At 53.4% G+C, this 21,415-nt stretch overlaps 1 protein-coding gene across 1 annotated transcript in view; it reads left to right on the top strand.

Moving 5' to 3' along the window:
* The window catches only part of GRK5 (G protein-coupled receptor kinase 5), a 225,498-nt gene that overhangs the window by 85,742 nt on the left and 118,341 nt on the right, over window positions 1-21,415 (top strand). Inside the window, exon 2 of the mRNA XM_079899176.1 lies at window positions 18,732-18,827. Coding sequence (XP_079755302.1) covers window positions 18,732-18,827 — 96 coding nt within the window. The remainder of the gene's footprint in view (window positions 1-18,731; window positions 18,828-21,415) is intronic.

Genomic DNA, 21,415 nt, shown 5'->3' with positions numbered 1-21,415 from the left:
GGTCATGCCGAGCGGGAAGGAAGCAAGGGGCCCGGCTGACGTTTGCAGTCCAGAGCTTTCTCTTGGCCCGGAACATGGGGCTCGATGTCCCTAGCTGAGATGAGTCCTGCTGACCTCTCCTGGGGAGATGCGTTGTGTCTGACCCTGGCCCCTGAGCCTGGTGGGTAGGGTGGGAACCACGGGTGTGAGATTCTGGCCAGGGCACTGCACCTGCAGGTGCTTCCTGCTGGCGTTCTGCTAGGGAGCACTTCCCTCCCCCTTCCGTGTGACTCTCCGGCTGCAGCATCCGCCAGCATCTACTGGGTGCAGGGCAGTGTGCTGGGTGCAGGGGGGCCATGGCCTCCGTCCTGCTGGATGCTTCTTCTGGCTAGTCTGTGCCAGGTGGTTGTTAGAGGGTATTGGGGCTTTGCCTGAGAAAATGCAGTGCGCCCTGCATGACTCACTTCTCTCTGGGCCTCTGTATCCCCAGCTATTCATTGAGGGGCAGGGCTGTGTGATCACCAAGGCCCCTCCCAGATCTGGCGTCCATTAGTTCTGAGTCTGGTGGAGAGGAGGGAGTAATTACAGCCCGTTCTCATTGAGCTTTCTTCACTGTGCTAAGTGCTTTACATGCATCAACTCAGGACTCCTGTGTCTGTGAGGTCAGAAAAGAGTCAGCTGAAGCTCAGAGAGGTTGAGTACTTGCCCAGAGTCTGTCACACAGCTAATAAAGGACACAGCTGGGATGTGAACCCAGGCAGTCCGACCCTGGAACGTGTCATCTTAATCACCACTGTGGCAAACTGAATAAGGGCCCCCAAAGATGTCAACATCCAAATCCCTGCAACTTGTGAATAAGTTACCCACCTGGTAAAGGGATTTTTTGGCTTAATTACACTAATTAAAGGATCTTGAGATGGGGAGGTTTGCCTGGATTATCCTGGTGGGCCCGATGTCATCACAGGGGTCCTTGTAAGAGGGAGGCAGAGGGAGATCTGACTACAGAAAAGGAGGTCAGAGCGATGCAGCTTGAGAAAGACTCAACCAGTGGTTGCTGGCTTTGAAGCTGGAGGAAGGGACCATGAGCCAGGGAATGCGGGCAGCCTCTGGGAGCTGGAAAAGGCATGGGAACAGATTCTTCCCTAGAACCTCCAGAAGGAATCAGCCCTGCCAACACCTTGGTTTTAGCCCAGTGAATCTGATTGCGGACTTCTGACTTCCAGAACTGTAAGATAATAAATTCATGTTATTTAAAGCCACTAAATGTGTGGTAATTTGTTATAGCATCAACAGGAAATTAAAACAACCATGTCCTACTCACTTGCAGCTGGCTCTCCTTTCTGTATTCAAGTTTGTTTCTGAATTCCTAGGGGTAGAAATCTGATCTGCCAAATAGAGCTCTGCTTGGCCATTTTACAACTAAAGAAGCATTTTAGACAAAGACTTTGTAAGGCCAACCGCCTTGCTCCCATTGTCTCTGCTGTGTAATGGGAATTAGGAGGGAAAGGGTCATGGGACCCCAGCACAGACTCTGCCTCTGTGAGTCCGCAGCTGGACGCTCCACCTCTCCAGGCACCGTCTTTGATCCTCTGTGAGTGATCGCCTGCAGTGGGGTCTGCACCAGATGCCCAGCACATCTTTGTGGGCTGAACACGCAAGGTCAGGGCCAAGGTCTGCGGCAGCGAGTGGTGGGCTTCTCCCCAGGTCCCTGCAGAGAACACAGGTGCTCTGGTTCATCCTCAGGTACCTGTGCTCATGGTAGAAGTAGCCTGTGCGCTTTACTGGGTCAGGAATTTAGACAGTCCTTAAAGAAAGCAGTTCTTCCCGTAGAGATGCTATTTTGAGCTTTAAGGACAACGTGCCGGCTCTGTAGAACCCAAGGTGAGGCCCTCTGGTCCAGTCCAGTAGCACAAAAAATGGGGTTCTTTTTACCTTTCCCAGAGTGTGGCTTAACTGCTCTTGGGTCCTTTGCAAGGACCCATGGGCCCTGAGAGCTCATGGGCCCAACTCCTCATCTGAAGAAACTGAGGCCCAGAGAGGGGAAGGGACTCCCCAGGGTCACACAGGAAGTTAGTTAATAGTTTCCTTGTTGGGAATTACAAGCTCTGAAATGACAGGGATTTTTCCTGGGGTCACATTAAGACGGGGGAGTCATTCACTCATTCATTTAAGAACATTTTATTGTGTACCTGCTCGGTGCCAGGCACTAGGTATAGTCATGATGCCAGCTTTTGAGGAGTAACCTTCTAATGGGTGGGGTGGGTGGGTGACGATAAGCAGGCCTAAAAGATAAATGAATAAAATAATTCAAGGTCATTACAGTTTATAAGGGGAATAAACAAGACGTGATGGGGAGTATCTGCTAGACAAGGGAATCAGCGAAGGCCTCTCGGAGGGGGTGATCTCTCAGATGGAAACCAAAGAAAAGAGTCATGAGGAGCGTGTTTCAGGCAGAAGAAACAGCCGGGCACACGGACTCGGAGTTGCGGGGGAGGGGAGGAACTGGTGTATTTGGGAAACCAAAGGCAGCCCAGTGCGACTGGCACGGAGTGAACCAGGAGATGAGGTAGGATGGGGAGGCAGGTGGGCTTCAGCCTGCAGGCCTTTTGGTCACGGCGAAGGGTTCAGGTTTCACCCCAAGGACCATGGGGAGCCATTGGAGAGACTGGAAGTGGTTTGCTTTTGTAGAATGACACAGGCTGCAAGATGGACGGTGCATTGGACGGGAACCAGATGGAGGCAGGGAGGCGTCAGGAGGCTGCTGCAGCCGTCCTGTGAAATGTGATGGTGGCCTGGATCAGGGCGGTGGCCCACTTTGGAGGGGCAGGGAGATGGCAGAGTGAAAATGTCATTTGGAAAGAGAACCTGGAGGACTTGCTGGATGGTTGCAGGTGAAAGACTGTTAGTTAGCTGTCCCTGTGTAAGAGGTTACTTAGCAGCTTAGAACAACAATCAACATTTGTTAACTCATGGTTTTTGTGAGTCAGGAATTGGGGAGTGGCTTAGCTGGGTGGTGCTGGCTTACGGTCTCAGGTTGCAGTCATGATGTTAGCCGGAGCTGCCATCACCTGAAGGCTTGACTGGGGCCGGAAGGCCCGCTTCCAGGGTGGCTCCTGCACATGGCTTGGCAAATCAATGCCGGCTGCTTCCCGGAGGTCTCAGCTCTTCCCCACGTGGGCCTCTCCATAGGTGTCCTCAGAGCAAGTGATCCAAGAGAGGGCAGGGCAGAGGCCACAGTACTTTCACGACCTAGCCGTGGAGTCATACTGTCATTTCCACCACATCCCTTTGGTTACACAGGTTCAGTGTGGGAGGGGACTGCACAGGCTGTGAATCCCAGGAGGCAAGAATCACTGGGCCATCATGGAGGCTGTTTACCACAGGGGCCATGAAGAGGGTGAGATCAGGGATGACACTAGGCTTTTGGCCTAAGTGGCTGGGTGAATGGTGGTACCATTTACCGAGGGGTAGAAGCGCATGCTTGGGGGAAGGTAGGTGGGGATCAAGAACTCTCTTCTAGACCCCAGTTTGGGAGACTTCACCTCTGCACTGCAAACTTCTGTCTATAGGTGCTGCTGTGCTGTGCTGGTCTGGGGCTTCCATAGCCTCAGACTTGGGGGGAACTTTCTCAGGGCCTAGTTGTCATCTGTCCCTTGAACTAATCCCATGTCAGCCTCGAGGACCAGGAATTAAGAACCAGGCATTCTTAGGTTCAAATTCCAGCTTAGCCACTTAGTGGCTGTGTGACCCTGGGCCAGATTCTTGGCCTCTCTGGGCTTGTTTCCGCATCTGCAAAACAAATCCACTTCGCTGTGGTAGCATGAGACTCAGAAATTATGTTGCTGTAGCGCTCAGGCTGGGGCCTGGCTCGCCCTGGCCTCTTTACACCTCAGATTCCCAGCCTTTCTGTGTGCACGGTCATAGCTACATCATAACATACCCAGGTCGCTAGGTGGATTTGATTGGGAAGGATTTCTAAAGAGTCTGTTCAGCTTCTTTTAAGTAGATGATGCAGAAATTCTGGGGACAGCAGAAGTAATTATTACTCACAGGAAAATGCAAGTATTTTTATGAGTATCTTCTGAAAAATTGAGGCATTTCTTCATGAGCAAACAGTCCTGTTTATTTCTCTAACAAAATAGCCACAATTGTGCTGCAGGGGCCAACTTTCAATGCCAGTGGCTTTTCTCAGGGGTCAACTCACCTCCCTCCCACTCCCCAATCCCCCCCCCCACACTTTCTTTTCTTTAACCTATAGGAAACATAGTGAAGACAAAAGTGACCAAATTTGGGCTTTGCTGAGAGAACGGGATTACTTTTGCAGTGAGAAGTTAATTTTTGTGGCCAGACTTTCTCAACTGTGAAAACCAGCGTGGGCAAAAGCATCGTAAGCCTGAAAGTACATTTGGGAAATGATTTTCCTTGGAAAGGACATTTTAAAGAAGGTCATTAGTGTTTGCAAGAGGACAGGGGCATCTGTTTTCTCCTGAAGGAAATGTTCACTCAACTCGTGAAGAGACAGAGAGGAGGAGAGGGGGATGGGGAAAGCCACGGGGAGGGGATGCTTGGGGAGCCGAGATGGGAAGCAGGACGGCTTAAAATCGTGTTCGCGCCCGCCCGGTGCGCTGTGCTAAGCACACTCTCTATCTGACCCTGACAAAGGGCATTTGGTTATTACACCTGTTAGGAAACTGTGGCTCAGAGAGATTGGGAAGGTGTCCTGTGGTCACTCAGCTGGTGGACAGAGGACTCAGAAGTCCAACGCTGCTCGTCTGATAGAGCCCCCTCTCTTTCCATGCTGCCCTAGGAGAAAGGGCTCTTGGTCCGGGGTCAGGATAACTGACATGGTAAGATGGGAGGAGACACACCTGAGGGGAAGGGCTGGGGAGGCGGTGTGTGCCCTGTCCCTCCCATAGATGGTGTTGTGTTCCCATTTTCAGGGGAAAAAAATGCAGGCTCGGGAAAGACTATGGTGTGTGATGTGGTTTTATTGTTTTAAAGTCCATTTGGGGGACTTTCCTGGCGGTCCAGCAGTTAAGACTCCGAGCTTCCACCGCAGGGGGCATGGGTTTGATCCCTGGTCGGGGAACTAAGATCCTGCATGCCGTGTGGTGTGGTGCGGCCAAAACATAAAAAATAAAATAATAAAGTTCATTTGGAAACCATCTCTTCCCTTGTGGTCCTGCCTCTCCATCTGTTTATCAGTCTATTTGTCAACGAGTTACTGAGCATTTACTATGTGCCAAGCACTGTTCTGGGTGTTTGGGAGACAGCAGGGAACAAAACCAAGATCCCTGCCCTTGTGAAGCCTGCATTCTAATGGAAGGAGGGGTGGACACAGGCAATAAGCCACGTGGAATGTTACAAAGTGATATGTGCAGTCGAAATTAAACCTGCAAAGTAAAAGAAGGGTAGAGGGATCCGGAGAGGCAGGCAGTGGGTGGGTACAGCCTGTAGTGTTAGAACAGGTGAGCAGCAGGTGTTGCCTTGGAGGCGTGGAAATGCTCTGGAACTAGGCAGCGGTGGAGGTAGCACAGCGTCGTGAATGTCCTAAATGCCACTGAATTGTTCCCTTTAAAGTATCAATTTTATTTATTAGGGAAAAAATATTTATTAGGGAAAAAAAGGTGGGCAGGGTCAGCTTCATGGAGAGAGTGATATTTGTGCAAAAGGCTAAAGGAGGGGAAGGTGTTAACACTTGGGATGTTTTCTCCCAGGGAGAAAGAGGAAGGCTGCGGGCAGAGGGAGTAGCAGGAACAGATGAACTCAGGTGAACTGTGACCCCCGGGCCAACAGCCTGCTGTCTGTTTTTGTAATAAAGTTTTATCGGAATAAAGCCATGTTCATTTGTTTACGTATTATGTTGTCTGTGACTCAGGGACTTCACCTGGGTCTTTACAGAAAAAGTTCCTGACTCCTGAGGTAGAGCATACATAGGTCCTCAGGTGGGAAGGTCCATGGGGTATGTGAGGAGCAAGAGGAGAGGATGGCTGGAGTGAGGGAAGGAAGGAGTAGAAGCAGGTGAGGTCAGAGAAGTCACGGGCACCAAATCAGGTAACCCTCCTGCATGGCTTTCCTGTGGCACCTCTGGTAAATGTCAGGACAGAGGCTGACATCATGCTGATGGGGAAGTGTGTGTGTGTGTGTGTGTGTGTGTTGCGTGGGGGCAGTGATAGGGTGGAGAGATGGCTGAACTTGGGAGTCCTAACACCTGGGCTTTAGACCTGCTGTCTGTCCCTCGCCAGCTCTGTGTCCTCAGTTATCTCATTTACAGAAGTCGTGATGGTGGTGGTGGTGACGGGTGATGATGATGGTGGTAGTGGTGTTGGTAGGGATGGGGATGGTGGTGGTGGTGGTGAGGGTGATCGTGGTAGCGGGGATGATGTTGACGGCGGCGATGGTGGTGGGGATGGGGGTGGTGGTGGGGACGATGGGGGGGTGGCAGTGATGTTGATGGTGAGGTTGGGGGGGTGGGGATGGTGGTGATGGGGTGGCAGTGGTGATGATGGTGGTGGTGTTGATAATGGCTACATCCAGTGAGCCCCTGCTGTGTGCTGGGCACTTGCACACTTGACTCTAACTCTTATCGCAGCGGTGCAGATTGGGTAGCAGCATCTTCCTTCGCAAGAGAGAACACTGAGTGACTGGGGAAGACCCTGTGTGTGGCGGGGCTCAGATAACATGCTGTGACAGCCACTTATCAAACTCCAGTGAAGAGGCCGGAGGCCGTGGGCGTGAGAAGCCCTGGTAAACAGCGCAGCCAGCACAAGGGCAGCAGCCTCCGGTCAAGGTGGCCCAGTCTCAGTGCTGCCCCTGGCAGCAAGGGTTTCCTGGGAGGGGCCGTCCCCGGGCCCCCCTGCCCTCCCACTCCCACCGCAAAGCCACACCGGAGGCCTCCCCTCTCTCAGGCTCCGTGTGATGGGGAGGGGCCGCGTCCCCCCAGCCCCATGGCAACCAGTTACCAGGCCTGGTGTTGGTTTGGGTTTTCCTAATTGAGGTTGTGGGATCCTTCTGGTTGTGGCTGAGGCTTTTCTGCCCTGGAAACCCGGCTGCGGCGTGGCCATGGGGTGGGGCCTGGAGGTGCTGGGACCTGCCTGCAGGCCGCACACGCCCCGTGCTGCTCCCCCCCCCCCCCCCCCCCACCTCTCGCCGCTTCAGTACCGCGCTTCCTTTGAAGAACATCCTGGAGGTTTTAGGTTCTGGTAGCTGACAGCTGTGGCACCACGAAACGTTCGTGGTCAGGATCCCTGTGTGTCTTTGCCTCCCCATGTCTGGTCCCATGGAGGGTGCAGCCGGCCTTGAGGCCTGGGGTGTGGGAATGCACTGCTTCCGTTTGCCCACCGTGGTTTTTGCCCACCCTCCTGGTGGGGTCCCTGTGAACAACGGAAGCCCCAACTAAGCCGCGGAGTTCAGCTCCCAGGCGGGTAGACAGGCCCCGGAAAGGCCTCCGGTCTTGTCCCGTCCTCCTTGCTTCGCTGAGTGTGGGCAGGTGCTCCCCGGCCTGGCTGCGCCTGCACCAGTGTCAGCCTTCTGATTGGAGCCCAGGGCTTCATCCTGGATTCTGATGAATTCAGGTGGTGGTGGTGTGAAGGTAGCAAGCCCCTCTGGGTGGGAAGAGGCTCTGTGCCCCGAGCCCTGCCCTCCTCCCTCTCTTGCCCACTCCTGGGGTCCTTTGCCAGCTAGGATGGCGCTGGACACACTTGAAGACACCAGGGCTGCCGGATGCTTCCTGCCCCGAGGAGCCGTGGACTCGGCTGCCCCGCTTAAATGGCACAGCTCCCATCACAGGAGATTCTGGGCCAGAGGTGCCTTTGGTAGCCCCTCGTGTTGTGTTTTCTTCCAGACGTTTCCATCAGCGGGTAGTTCTGGGGGCGTCTCCACTTGTCGCCACCAGATCCTGACCTCCCAGCTCCAGCGCTTTGGGACGGTGGGGTAACGGAGGAGTGGAGGACAGGGGAGGATGGAGGGGGGAGTCAACTAGATGCAGGGGGCGTCCAGGAAACGTCACAGAAGAGGGTGTCCTGAGGCAGAGACCCTGTGGGTACTGGATAGTTCTAGAAAGTGAGACCTACAAAAATAGAACGAGGCCCCTGGCCCTGGGTTTGCAAGCTCCATCCCCCTTGCCCCACGCACCCGATCAGCTCCCTTCTCATCTGTACTAATGTGATCTTAAAGAAACACTCTTTTGAAAAAAAAGGGTTCTGCTGCCATGACCTGGCATCACCCTCCCCCGCCCCCTCCTCCCCCTCCCATCCCAGGTGAGGAAACTGAGGCCAGAGGGGTGGGCCCGTCTCCCTTTCACAGTGGTTGCCAAGTGCATTGGGTTGGAGAAAGTCCCCTGCAGGCTGAGGTCACCTCAAGTACATTTGGCTGGAGTCATGTCCCTTTTGAAAAGGCTTGAGTCACTCAGTGACGCAGTCCCGAATGGCCCTATAATTGGGATCTTGCCTTGTTTGGGGCTGTATGAAAAGAGACTCTGAACCAGTGAGATACACCCTCCTCTTCAGCTTCAGCTGCGGGTGCCACTCTGGCAATGGCAAAGGGGACAGAGCCCAGGTGGATGGGACAGAAATATTGGTGGCAGGGAGGGCGAGCATAGAAACAAGCAGACACAGGGTCCACCTACCCCACCAGGAAAACTGGCCTCCTCCGCATTGCCTGTGGCCTTTGAGAACACCCACGGCCTCCCCGTGGCGATATTTTCTGGAAAACCAACCCTGCTGGCAGTGCTGTGGAAACTGAGTCCTGAAAACTCACCTGGTTAGAAAGGAATTGAACAGACTCTTTAGCTCCACAGATGTCACAGGCAAAATTGTCATAGTGCCTTCCACTTGACCGGCTGGAGTGGCTGAGTCATCAGCTTCTGTGGCTGGGAACACAGAGAGAGATCCTTCCCATGTACAGTCAGTCACCAGGATGCTTGAGACCCTCCCAGACCTTGATCCAAATGCGCTGAGAGCAGCTCCTCCAGTTTTCATGGTTCTCACCCCCCAGCCCCCAGACGCGTGGTCTAAAGACCTGCTTTACAACACAATTTGAATTTCTAACAGATTTGGTCCCTGGCATTAACATGACCTTTCCCAGCCTCCTGGAAGCTTGGTGACCCACAAGCCATTCCGAGGAAGGGGCTCTGAGGTGACAGGAGGAAGAGGCCCTGCTGGGAATCCTGGGGCCCCTGTAGCCTGGGCCCCCCTCCATCCTGTGTCCTTGTGCCTTTAACCAGCAGTGCCCTAAACCGTTTTGGAAGAGAGGGCAGCTGTTTCTGTGGTTTCGCCTGTGCTGCCTCTAGTTACATCTGGCACCACCTGGGGGCCTCTGCACTGAACGGGCAAAGCTCGCTCAGCCCCTCCGTCTCGCCCCATCCACAAGGGCCAGAGCTGATTGGGTAATTTCAGAGCCTAGGCTGGCCCACGACATGTGGCGTGCCTGGAGAGAAAAGGTGAGCTGGCCAATCAGATTTGCTCCTTGGGACTCTAGGCTCAGGATTCTGGCAGATGGGCAGGGAGGGGGCTTTGGGGCCTGCCGGCTGCAACGCCATTCTGAGACTGGCTACCCTGAGTGAGCAAAGACTCCGCAGAGGAAGTGCAGTCCCCACAAGACCACCCTCACTTCAGACCACAGCCACCAGTTTGAGAGTCCCCAGGCCACACATACTTCTGACTAACTGGCTAAAAATTTGGGGATTCCCCCAACCCCTCTCAGGCTTGATGATTCACTAGGACGACTCACAGAGCTCAGGAGAGCGCTATATTTACAGTTTTATCAGAGCGAAAGGATACAAATCTGAACCAGCGAAAGTGGGAGATGCATAGGGCAAGGTCTGCTAGGGACACGTCACCATCCCGGCACCAGTGTATGATCACCAACCAGGAAGTGCACCCAAGCCCGGTGCCCAGAGTTTTTATTGGACTTTTCATTACTTAGGCGTGATTGATTGAATCATTAGCCACGCGTTTGAACCCAGTCTCCAGCCCCCTTCCCCTCCCCGAAGTTTGGGTACCACCATTTGGCTCAAAGCCCCAACTCTCTAAGCCCACGGTTGGTCATTCTGGCATGGCCAGCCCCAGCTTGAGTCGTCTCCTTAGCATGAGCTCGGGTGTGGTTCCGGGGGCCCACCACGAATAAAACCCACACCCCCATCACTCGGAAAATTCCCAGGACTGGGAGATCACCTACCAGGAACCAGGGACAAAGTCAGTTTCTTCGTTATACAACAACAGCCAATTGGGTTCCATGCAAAGAGGTGAGTAAGCCTGGCATGGTCTGCAGAGAGGCACATGGCGGAGTGAGAGGCAGAGACACCCCAGCCCCGGGTTCTCTGTGTCTCCACAGCCTTCCTGTTCCCACAAACCCAGCTGCTCTTGGCTGCCTCTCCTTGGATTCCTAGAGGCTCCAGTGATCCTGGTAATAATCCCTGTCTTTGTGGGTCAGCTTAAATGATTCTCTCTTCCTGCTCACCTTGGTTAGAACCGCACTCACTAACACAGTTTTCCAGTGTGAGTTGACAAGTTTGTCCTGGAGGATGTGGTCCATGGGAAGACCGGCTTCCACTTCCTCAGGGCCCACAAAACGAATCAGGTGCTCTCCGGATCCCAGTGTGCCTATCTCCAGGGATGATGCTCTTCTGTCTGGGTTCCAGAGAACAATAAAGGTCCAAAGGGAAGAGGTCAGAATGGGAAGAGGTACCCAGGAAGTATAGGGTGTGTGCACTGATGATTCGGGTGGGGTTTGAGGTGGGTCCCGCCTGCTCCCCGTAGGGAGCCAGACCTGGGCCTGGTGCCGGGTGTGGTGGGCCCCTGAGGCCATCTCACCAACCTGTTCCCCCATGGCCACTGGTGAGCTTCTCTCCAGTGTCTCCCTCTGGATTTCTGGAAACAGTTGGGTCCACATCCAGTTTGCCTTCCTACACCGGCGAGTGGCCAGGTAAGTGGTTTTATGGGGACAGGGACCGGGATTCTTGTCAGAGTCAGACCCCAGGATCACCAAATTGGTCCAAACTGCTGTGAGTTTTTTCAGATCTAGAAAAGAAGTAGGCAGGGCAGAAATAAGTCAGAGAGAGAAATTTCCAGAAAGAGTGGTCCTATCGTTGTCCCGTTTCCCACATGATGCTCAAGGGCTTTCTCAAACTTGACTGTGCATCAGAATCAACCTGGAAGGCTCATTAAAACGGACCACTGAGCCCCCTCCCAGAGTTTCTGACTCAGTAGATCTAAGGTGGGGCCCAAGATTTTGCATTTCTGACAAATTCCCCAGTGATGCTGGTGCAACTGGTCCAAGGACCACATTGGGAACCACTGATTCAAGGGTGTGAAGGAAGGTCTTTCCAACAAATGCAGAGAGCCTTTCTCAGCTTCCCCCAAGGAACCTTTCTCTGACCAGGGAGGAAGAGAACATTAGAGTAGGAGTCAGGATGCCTGGGTGTGTGACACAAACCGCTTGAGTGATTTGAGCCAAGGTTCTTGCCTTTCTGAGACTCTATTTCCTCACCTGTCAAATGGGTCCAGTAAGAGGACCTACCTTGTGTGGTTGATGTGAGGATTAGATGAGAGGGCGTCTTAACAAACAGCTCCCTGACTCTGGTAGTACAGGAAATGCCACATTTCTCTAACTTCCAAATCACATATACTGTAAGATTGATGAGAAGTTCAAGGTCAATTGTTTTGCAAAGGTCTGTCCCACTCCCTTCCATGGATGGCACGAGAAGCCCCAGGGCTCAAAGGAATCCAGCAAATAAGACCTCACACCATCGGGGTCACTGCTGTTGCCGATTTTGTCAGTGTCCTTTGGAGGAGAGGTCTCTGCGCTTTTCCACTCCCCTGTGTCAGGCTGGTCCCGGGTCCCTCACAGCTCAGAGCCCCTTGTCCCTGGGATCCAGCAGGGGCAAAGGCCTCCCCACCGTACTGTCTCCCTGTTGTTCTCATTTCAGTCCTCAGCCTGCAAAGCATGAACACCTCCCTGGAAAACAGTAAAAGCAACAAGAATAACAGCCAGTTTCTTCCCCCACAGTGACAGTTTTCTCATGGCAGTTTTCTGGCCTGATCTTTTCATTCTTCCCTGGGCGCATCCACAGGAGGAAAAGAAATGCCAGCTCGTTTCTCAGCAGCTCACCCTGTTATGAGCACTTGGCCCGTGCTTAAGACACAGTAGCTCTTTATTACTTTGCTTTTTCCCCCAAGTCCTGCGCTCCATCCCTGCTAGGACTTGCCCTCCTGCTGGCCACTCTCCCTCCTCCTGCCCTGCCACCCCCTTATCACACTTCCCTCGGCCCATCTGGGGTGTACCTGCACGAGGCCATTGCTGGCAGCCAAGGGAGACCCTGGGGGCTGGAGAAAGCAGAAGTGATTTGGTAAGCAACTTCCTCTCTGGAGGCTGCATCTTCCTGTCGCCCACCTTTCTCCAGGTTTTGCTTGGACTCTTGCCCACCCAGGAGAGAGGCCTGCTGCCCTGGTCCTTTGGTGCCTTCCCCAGAGCCATGAGTGGGTAGAGTTCAGCCCATGTCCACAAGCCTGACATCTTGGTCTCTTCTCACCTCTGATAGGAGCCCTCCTGTCTGGCTCCCAGCCTGTGTTGCTAGCATCCCCTCCCTGGCTGGGGCGCCCTTCCTCCATGCAGCCCCCACCTGCCTAGCCACACCCCCAGTGGTCTCACTCAGCTCTGCCCTTTTAAGCATGGAATGAGCTGGACGTCCACGAAGGTAGGCACTCTGTCCTCTTGGCCGTCTCATTTTTAGCCTGTGGAAGGTAAACTGTGAGCAACCGTAGGCTGGTTGGTAAAGAGAATAAAGCCCAAGGATGCTCAAGACGGGAAGTGGCTGCCAGTCAGTGTGGGTTGGAGAAGATACATGCTCCTGTTTGCGTGTGTGGTTCATCCATTGGCCCCATTAATTCCTCTCCCTGAGCCTCAGGTTTCTCATCTGTGAAATGGGGCTAGTAACTGCCTTATTGAGGACCAAGCGTGTAGCATCTAGTTCAGTGCTAAGCAAATATTCACTTAACCAGTCAGTCAGCATAACTTAACAAAAGCTTGCAATTGTCCAGGCCAGTTGTGTTAGCTGCCCCACCCTCTGGAAGGATATGGAGCAGGTCTGGGCTGAGCTGGGAGAGGGCTGTGGGCAGACAAGGGATCTGCCTCTCAAGGGCAGCCCTGGAAGGGGCATAAGGTTGGGGGCTTGAAGAAAGAGCAGGACTTCAACAGGCAGAGGGGTCAATTCTGGAGGTCAGAAGTCTGACCTGGGTCTCACTGGGTTAAAACTAGGGTGTTGGCAGGGCTCTTTCCTTTCTGGGGGCTCTAGGCGAGAATCTGTGTTCTTGCTTGTCTAGCTTCTAGCGGTCGCCTGCACTCCTTGGCTCGTGGCCCCTTCCTTCTTCAAAGCCAGCAACAGCTGGTCTAGTCTTTCGCACATCACATCACTCTGAGCTGACTCTCCCACCTTTGCTTCCAAAATTAAGGACTCTGGTTACATCGGGTCCCCCCAAATCATCCAGGATAATGTCCTTGTCATTATCCTTAATTCAGTCTGCAACCTTAATTTCCTTTGCCACATAACCTAACATATTCACAGGTGCCAGGGATTAAGGGATACTTTGGAGGAGCATTGATTTGCCTGCCATAGTCCCTGCCCTGTTCTGGGGGATGAGGAAGTGAGGAGAAGGACGAAGGAAGCCCCAGGTGGCTGTGTGGTACCCACCGGCCCTTCATTACTCCAGCCTCTGGGTCACATCCTCCAGCCTTGACTCACCTTTGCCACCTCCCTACTACCACCACTGTGGCCCCATTACTAGCGAGTCTCTCCCAAACCTCGCACTCCTTCTGAGTGTTGGTCATAATGGTCATTAAATAAAGCAGCATTTCTCCGTTTCAGCACTATTGACACTTTGAGCACATTGTTCTCTGTTGTGGGGTGCTGTCCTGCTCATTAGGCAAGGTTTAACTGTATCTCTGGCCTCTACCTGCTAGATGCTGGTAGCACCCTCATCCAGTTGTGACAACTCCAAATATCTCTAGACACTGCCGAATGTCCCCTGGAGGACAAATTGCCCAGGGGTTGAGAACCACTGAAATCAAGCCTTTGATGTTTGTCTTCCTCACTAGATCGGGCACCCAAAGAAGGAAGCCCCGAGAGGGTGACACCCCGTCTGTCTTGCCCGTCCCCACGTCCCCAGCACCTGCATAGTGCTCGGCATTTACTAGATGCTCTACACATACTGGTTTAATGAATTAATGAATTTTGTTCATTTTCTTTATTTTTAAAGTTTTGGTGTTAATTTTCTTAATGGATAAATTAACCTATAAAAAAGTGTGTGTGTGTGTGTGTGTGTGTGTCTTAAATAGACTCCTGTTGCCATAGACTGGCTACCTAAGAATCGCCTGGGGAGCCTTTTACGTAGCCCGACTCCTGGGTTCCGATCACAGAGAGTTGGGGCTCAGGCTGATGGGGTGCAGCCTGGGAGTCTGTATTGTCAAGAGGGCTTCACCAGTTCCTCAGAAAAGGGAAACATAGAATTACCATATGATCCAGCAATTCTGCTCCTAGGCAAATACCCAAAAGAATTGAAAGCAGGGACTCAGATATGCAGAGCAGCAGTATTCACGATAGCCAAAAGGTGGAAACAACCCAAGTATCCATCAACAGACAAATAACTAAACAAAATGTGCTGTATGCACACAACGGAGTATTCTTCAGCCTTAAAATGGAGTGAAATCTGACACTTGCTACAGCATGGATGTACCTGGAAGGCATCATGCTAAGTGAAACCAGCCAGTCACAAAAGAGCACATCTTGTATGATGTCACTCGTGAGGTCCCTAGAGTAGTCCAATCAGAGAGACAGAAAGTAGAAAGGCGGTTGCCAGGGGTAGAAGGGAGTGGAAGCTGGTGTTTGATGGGTACAGAGTTTCCATTTGGGCTGATGGAGTTCTGGAGATGGACGGTGGTGACGGTTGCACAACAATGTGAATGTGCTTAATGCCACTGAACTGCACACCTACCGATGGTTAAAATGGTACATTTTCTGTTACGTATATTTTACCACACACACAAAAGGGCTTAATCCCAGCCAGATCTGGGAACAAATAGTGTGGGAATCAATGGGGGCACAGGGGGTGCAGACTGGATGAGTTCTTTTTTTTCTTTTCTTTTTTTTTAACATCTTTATTGGGGTATAATTGCTTTACAATGGTGTGTTAGTTTCTGCTTTATAACAAAGTGAATCAGTTATACATACACATATGTTCCCATATCTCTTCCCTCTTGTGTCTCCCTCCCTCCCACCCTCCCTATCCCGCCCCTCCAGGCGGTCACAAAGCACTGAGCTGATATCCCTGTGCTATGCGGCTGCTTCCCACTAGCTATCTACCTTACGTTTGGTAGTGTATATATGTCCATGACTCTCTCTCGCTTTGTCACAGCTCACCCTTCCCCCTCCCCATATCCTCACGTCCGTTCTCCAGTAGGTCTGTGTCTTTATTCCTGTCTTACCCCTAGGTTCTTCATGACATTTTTTTTTCTTAAATTCCATATATATGTGTTAGCATATGGTATTTGTCTTTCTCTTTCTGACTTACTTCACCCTGTATGACAGACTCTAGGTCTATCCACCTCATTACAAATAGCTCAATTTCGTTTCTTTTTATGGCTGAGTAATATTCCATTGTATATATGTGCCACATCTTCTTTATCCATTCATCCGATGATGGGCACTTAGGTTGTTTCCATCTCCGGGCTATTGTAAATAGAGCTGCAATGAACATTTTGGTACATGACTCTTTTTGAATTATGGTTTTCTCAGGGTATATGCCCAGTAGTGGGATTGCTGGGTCATATGGTAGTTCTATTTGTAGTTTTTTAAGGAACCTCCATACTGTTCTCCATAGTGGCTGTACCAATTCACATTCCCACCAGCAGTGCAGGAGAGTTCCCTTTTCTCCACACCCTCTCCAGCATTTATTGTTTCTAGATTTTTTGATGATGGCCATTCTGACTGGTGTGAGATGATATCTCATTGTAGTTTTGATTTGCATTTCTCTAATGATTAATGATGTTGAGCATTCTTTCAAGTGTTTGTTGGCAGTCTGTATATCTTCTTTGGAGAAATGTCTATTTAGGTCTTCTGCCCATTTTTGGATTGGGTTGTTTGTTTTTTTGTTATTGAGCTGCATGAGCTGCTTGTAAATTTTGGAAATTAATCCTTTGTCAGTTGCTTCATTTGCAAATATTTTCTCCCATTCTGAGGGTTGTCTTTTGGTCTTGTTTATGGTTGGATGAGTTCTAATGGCCCTTTTAAGCCTCAGAGCCGGAGCTGATGGGGATGGGAGCATCGGACTTGGCTGATTTCTCGAGACGGCGGCTCTTCCCCGGGGGATGCACGTAACTAACCTTTACAGGGGCCGGGCCAGCTGCCGACTGGAGGCCACTGTCCTGTCCACAAGGGCAGCCGCCGCCCAGCTCCAGCTCATCCTGGAAGAGAAATGCAGGAAGAGAAGTCCCAAATCTGGATTCATATGTAACATCTCCATGTTTAAATCTTGACACCGGGTTCAATGAACAGGCAAACAAACCAACAAGCCGCACGTGGGTCCAACAGAGCAGCTCTTCAGGCCTCGGGCCTGGGGTGGTGTCTCTTCCCGGTGGCTTGGGCCTCAGCTGGAGAGATTTGAGTTCTGTTTCCTCCTACCGGATGCCGTATCACTTCTGAGGTCCGATGCCAGCTTCCTCTTTGATACCTGGGAGCTTCCTTTGCTTTCGGTGCTCCCGAAAGGGAGCTTTATAGACAGAAAGGTGAGCGTGAATGCCTATAGGGTCTGGATTCTGCTCAGGCTGGGGTCTTGGCCCTGCCATTTGTGAGCTGTGAGGCTCTAGGTGACTTGCTTCTTTCTTCCCTGTGCCTCAGTTTCCTTGTCTGTCAAGTGGCAATGGTAATAGTTATGCCTGGGAGAGTTAGAGCGGGGACCAGGGCAGGGCAGCAGAAGGGCTGTGAGGTGTGTGTGGACGTGTGATGGTGTGTTGGTGCCGCTGGAGCAAAGAGCACAGTGGAGTCGGACAGGCCATCCACTGGTGAGTTACGCAACGTCGGACGTCTGTTTCTACATCTGTGATATGCCCAGTGATTTCCTCCTCCACAAGTCATTCTGAGGATTAAGTAAGATAATGTTCAAACAGTGTCTGGCTACAACGTGAGCCCCATACACATTTGTTTTGTTCCTTGGAAGCTGGGGCCTTTGACCTTTGTGGAGGCTTGAGCAGAGGGGGCCGGGGCTGGTTGGCTGGGCTGAAGACAGAACGAGCAGAGAGCTGGGAAATGGACCGTGTCCTGGGCCTCTGCCGTCAGCTCCCTCCCCTCCTTCCTGGCCCCCCGGGTGGGGGTCCTGGTCCCATCCTCAGAAGCCCACCCACTTGCTGTTCAGGAAGGTGGCCTCAGCTTTGCAGGGCAGTTGGATGAGCTGGGAATCTCCCTTTATGAGACCAGCTCTGTGGCAGCGCCGGCACACGCTGGACCAGGGGCGGGCCCAGGTCCGAGCTCCTCCGGGTGTCCCTGGGTTGGCTGGCTGAAGAAAGGGGCCTTGCCCTGCCCAGACCCTCTCTGGGGGTCAGAGGCTGGGGGGAGCATCCCGGGGTGCTGAGGGCCTGGCCAAGATCTGGCGTCTCTTTAACTGGCCCCAAACTTCGTGGGTATTTGAGGTGGTGATCACGTGAAGGGGGATAAGAAGCCCTTAAAATTCTGAGACGCTGAGGGACCTAAAGGACTATGTGATCTTTGGTGAGTCACTGACCAGTGGAATTTAAGGGCCACTCTGGGGGCAGTGGGCAGACGATGGCATCTCAGGTTCTTGGCGCGGTCCTGGCCACGTGACACAGAGGTGCCTCCAGGTCCAAGTTCCAAATGGTGGTGGGCTCAGGGACACGTAGGCTGGAGTCGGCCCCCCCTTGCCGTTTGCACACCTGAGCGTTCTGACATCTGTCCACGGATATGGTGTGGCAGGGCTGATGGGAACACCTGTGTGTGCGCCTTAGGTAGCTCCGTGTGTTCATTGCATGTACGTGTTCATTGTGTTTGTTACATGTGTGTTCATTGTGTTTGTATGTCTATCATGTGTGCATATCCATTGCATGTGTGTGTCCCTAGCGTGTGCGTGTTCATTACGTGTGCACACTGGGCAGGATGCAAGGCCTGACGGGGGTCCTTCAGGAGTCCTCCCAGTTTTGAGAAATGCATCCCCTGAGACCCTGGGGTTCGTGAGGCGGGAGAAGAAGGGGCTACCCAGGACAAGTGGGAGTTGAAGTCCTTGTCCCCGACACCTGGCCTCCAGCTGGGGATGGGGACTCTCCCCGGGAAACAAGGGGTAAAATGAGGTGGTGAGGGGGCTGCAGTCCACCCGCTTGTGAATCCATTTCACCAGGATTTCCCAGGCCGACAGGCCTGGCCCCTGCCATCGGAAGGTTGTGGTCGAGTCTGGGGCGAACACCAGGCACCCGGCAGGGCTGCACAGCCGTGGGAGACGCCGAGGAAGAACAGGGTGCCCGGTGTGGGTGCAGGCGTGGAGGATGGGAGGGACCGCTGCTGCTGGTGGTGGCGGGGGCCCAGGCCCGGGCGAGCCTGCGGGAAGAACACATAGGCTTGATGCCGACTGGGGAGGGGGCGTGTCCCTGTCTCCCAGCCAGGAAGCCGTGCACAGGCTCACTGGGCTGGGACACAGGCTCTGGAGCCTTGGACAACACCAGCATCAGCTCCCCATCTTTCTCCCCCATCTCTGCAGGGGGCGGAGGAAAGCGCAAGGGGAAAAGCAAGAAGTGGAAGGAAATCCTGAAGTTCCCTCACATTAGCCAGTGTGAAGACCTCCGAAGGACCATAGGTAAGCTCTCCTGCCTCGAGGGGGCACGGGGAGGGACGGAGAGGGGAGCAAGCGGCCCATTAACCGGAACCGTCTGAACGGTGAGTCAGGTACAAATCGATTAATGCAGTAAAGTGATGCCAGGTAGGCGCTCCAAGCTGATGCCTTTGCTAATTGATATAAAGATGCAACCAACATTTGTCGAGTATTTGGTGTGTGCTGGGCAGGATTATCTCCCCATTACCCTTTGAGGCTGTTATTTTACTCCACTTTTCAGCTGGGGAAACCAAGGCACAGAGAGATTCTGTAATTGGACCAAAGTTGCACAGCTTGTGGGAGGGTGGTGGAGGTGGGCCACACCTGGCCCTGAGCGCCCCCCCCCCCCCGCAGCTTTCCGCCTTTCCTTCCTGGGGCCCGTGGGTCCTGCCCTCAGGAAGCAGCCCCAGGCTTTGGGAGCTGAGGCGGGGTGGTGAGCCTCTGGGCTCCCCTTCCCTGCTGCCAGGGATGTGGGTTCTCACCGAGGAGCTGCCCTGCTCAGTGCACAGCCCTGTCCTCTTTATTTAGCGCCCACACGGCCAGGCAGCTCCAAGAGCAGAGGGCGCTTGTCTCCCTAGGGGCTGGCACAGCCAAATGCACAAGGAGGGTCTGTCCCCGGCCCCGCTCCGAACACGGCTGTGGTGAGGAGGCTGGGGGGCTGGATGAGGACTCTCTGTGCTGGTGGGAGCCCTGGCCCTTCCCCCCTCTGTGCCCAGGGCGGGGCACTCCCGCTTGCTGCATGAAGGCGTCTTATCTGCTCCTGACTGCTAGAGGTCACAGATGCGCCATGCTGTGTTTATTACACTCAGATCCTTTGAGCGCGCGTATAGATGATGCTGTTACCCAGAACTCCGCAGGCCCAGCTGCTCTTGAGACTTCTGCCCGGGGCACTGGGTGAACTGCCCTGCGCCTGCTGTGGGACGTGAGGCCACTCGTGGCCGTTTAGCTTTTCTGAATGGCTTCTCTGCGTGGCCTGGCCTCCGCCAGCTCCCCAGGCCAGGTGGGACTCACATGCCGTCCCAGGCCTGCTCAGTCCTCTCGCCGGGACCCCTCCAGATCCTTCCGTTGTGCTGTGACAGCAGGTGACCTGTTCCCTCTGTGCGCCCCACATGCCCAGCACGGAGGAGGAGCTCCCTTAATTGGTGTTTATGAAGTGGAAGGGAGCCACGTGCATCCCACAAAGGCAGATGTGACCAGGGAAGAAGTAGGGTGCTGAGTGGTGGGGAAATGACCTCAGACCCACCTTCCGTCCTTAAAACCTCAGGTCGGAGTCCCCACGGTGTTCTTGGGGCTGAGAGTGCAGGTGGCCTAAGAGATCAGGGCCTCTGGGTCCAGGCCGACTTGGGTTCAAACCCCACCCGCTCTCCAGCCACCTGACAAGCTACTTAATCTTGCTGAGCCTCAGTTTCCTCAGCTGAAAATAGTGCTCGTGAACCCAGTCCGGTGAGACCAGGTGTGTGAAGGGCTTCGCTGGAGCCCGGGACCACTCCCCTTAGCACTTGACTTTCTTCCTGGAATGCACAGCAGCTCCCACTCTGCTGGGCCGCTCTTGTGTTAGGGGTGCCCGAGTTTGCCCTTGATCTGGAGGTACGTGGGGCAGCGGGGGGAGAGAAGATGGGCTCTTCTTCTGGGGCTGGGAGGATGTCGGGGAGGGTTTTGCCACTGACGACTCACAAGTAGCCTTCAAAGAGGGGAGAGGAAGGAGAGTCCCTGGAATCTGCCGCCACCCTCCCGGGGCCATCTGGTTCTTTAGGCCTGGAGAGAGTAGGGCCTAGGGGTGGGGAGGGGTGGGGAGCTCAGATGCCATGGTCTCCGCACACCCCTGGGGAACCAGACCCTCTTCTCCATCCTCTTGGTCCAGGGCGAGCACGTTCACCAGCTACCACATGCCTCTCCTGGATGCTGAGCCCAGCTTTTTCTCAACAGGCCCAGGAATGGCTCCCACTCAACCTCGGAGCCATAGGGCTGATCCCAGAGACCCTTCTGAGGTGTTGATTTGGAAGAGAGAACTTGAAATAGGAGGAAAGGACCCTCCAAAGTGGGGAGCTGTGTAGAGAGGCAGGGTAACTGCGTGAGGGCCAGTATCACCTGGGAGGGGCCCGGCAGGTGGAGCCCATTTGCTTCTCTGCCTTGGGTTAACTGCCTGCAGGTGGTGGTGTCTGGAATGGTCCTCAGGACCCAGCCAGCTCTGAAGGCCACCTCCTCAGAGAATTAAAATTAGCTCCTGGCCAGGATCTTTCAAAGCATCCTGCCCTTTTGTCAGGGCACCTCCCACCTCCCCACCTCCCACCCCCAGTTATTATTGGATGTCTGTTTGCCCCTCAAGTGCGAAAGTCTCCTCGAGAAGGATCTTTTAAATTCACCACCATGTGCCTGGTGCCTGCTTACAGGAGGAGCACAATAGTTGGATGAACGAGTGAAGGAAAGAATGAATGAAGTGGTATGAAGGAGTGAACACTGAGCTTCTGCAGTGTTTTAAATAAATGGAAGAGTGTTGAGAGTCATATGAGGAACATTCTTGTACCTGCCACCTGGATTAAAGAAATTTTAATATTTTTCTATATTTGATTCAT

The sequence above is a fragment of the Stenella coeruleoalba genome (genome assembly GCF_951394435.1).
Source record: "Stenella coeruleoalba genome assembly, chromosome: 16".
Lineage (NCBI taxonomy): Eukaryota > Metazoa > Chordata > Mammalia > Artiodactyla > Delphinidae > Stenella > Stenella coeruleoalba.
This window is presented reverse-complemented; position numbering and strand designations above follow the sequence as displayed.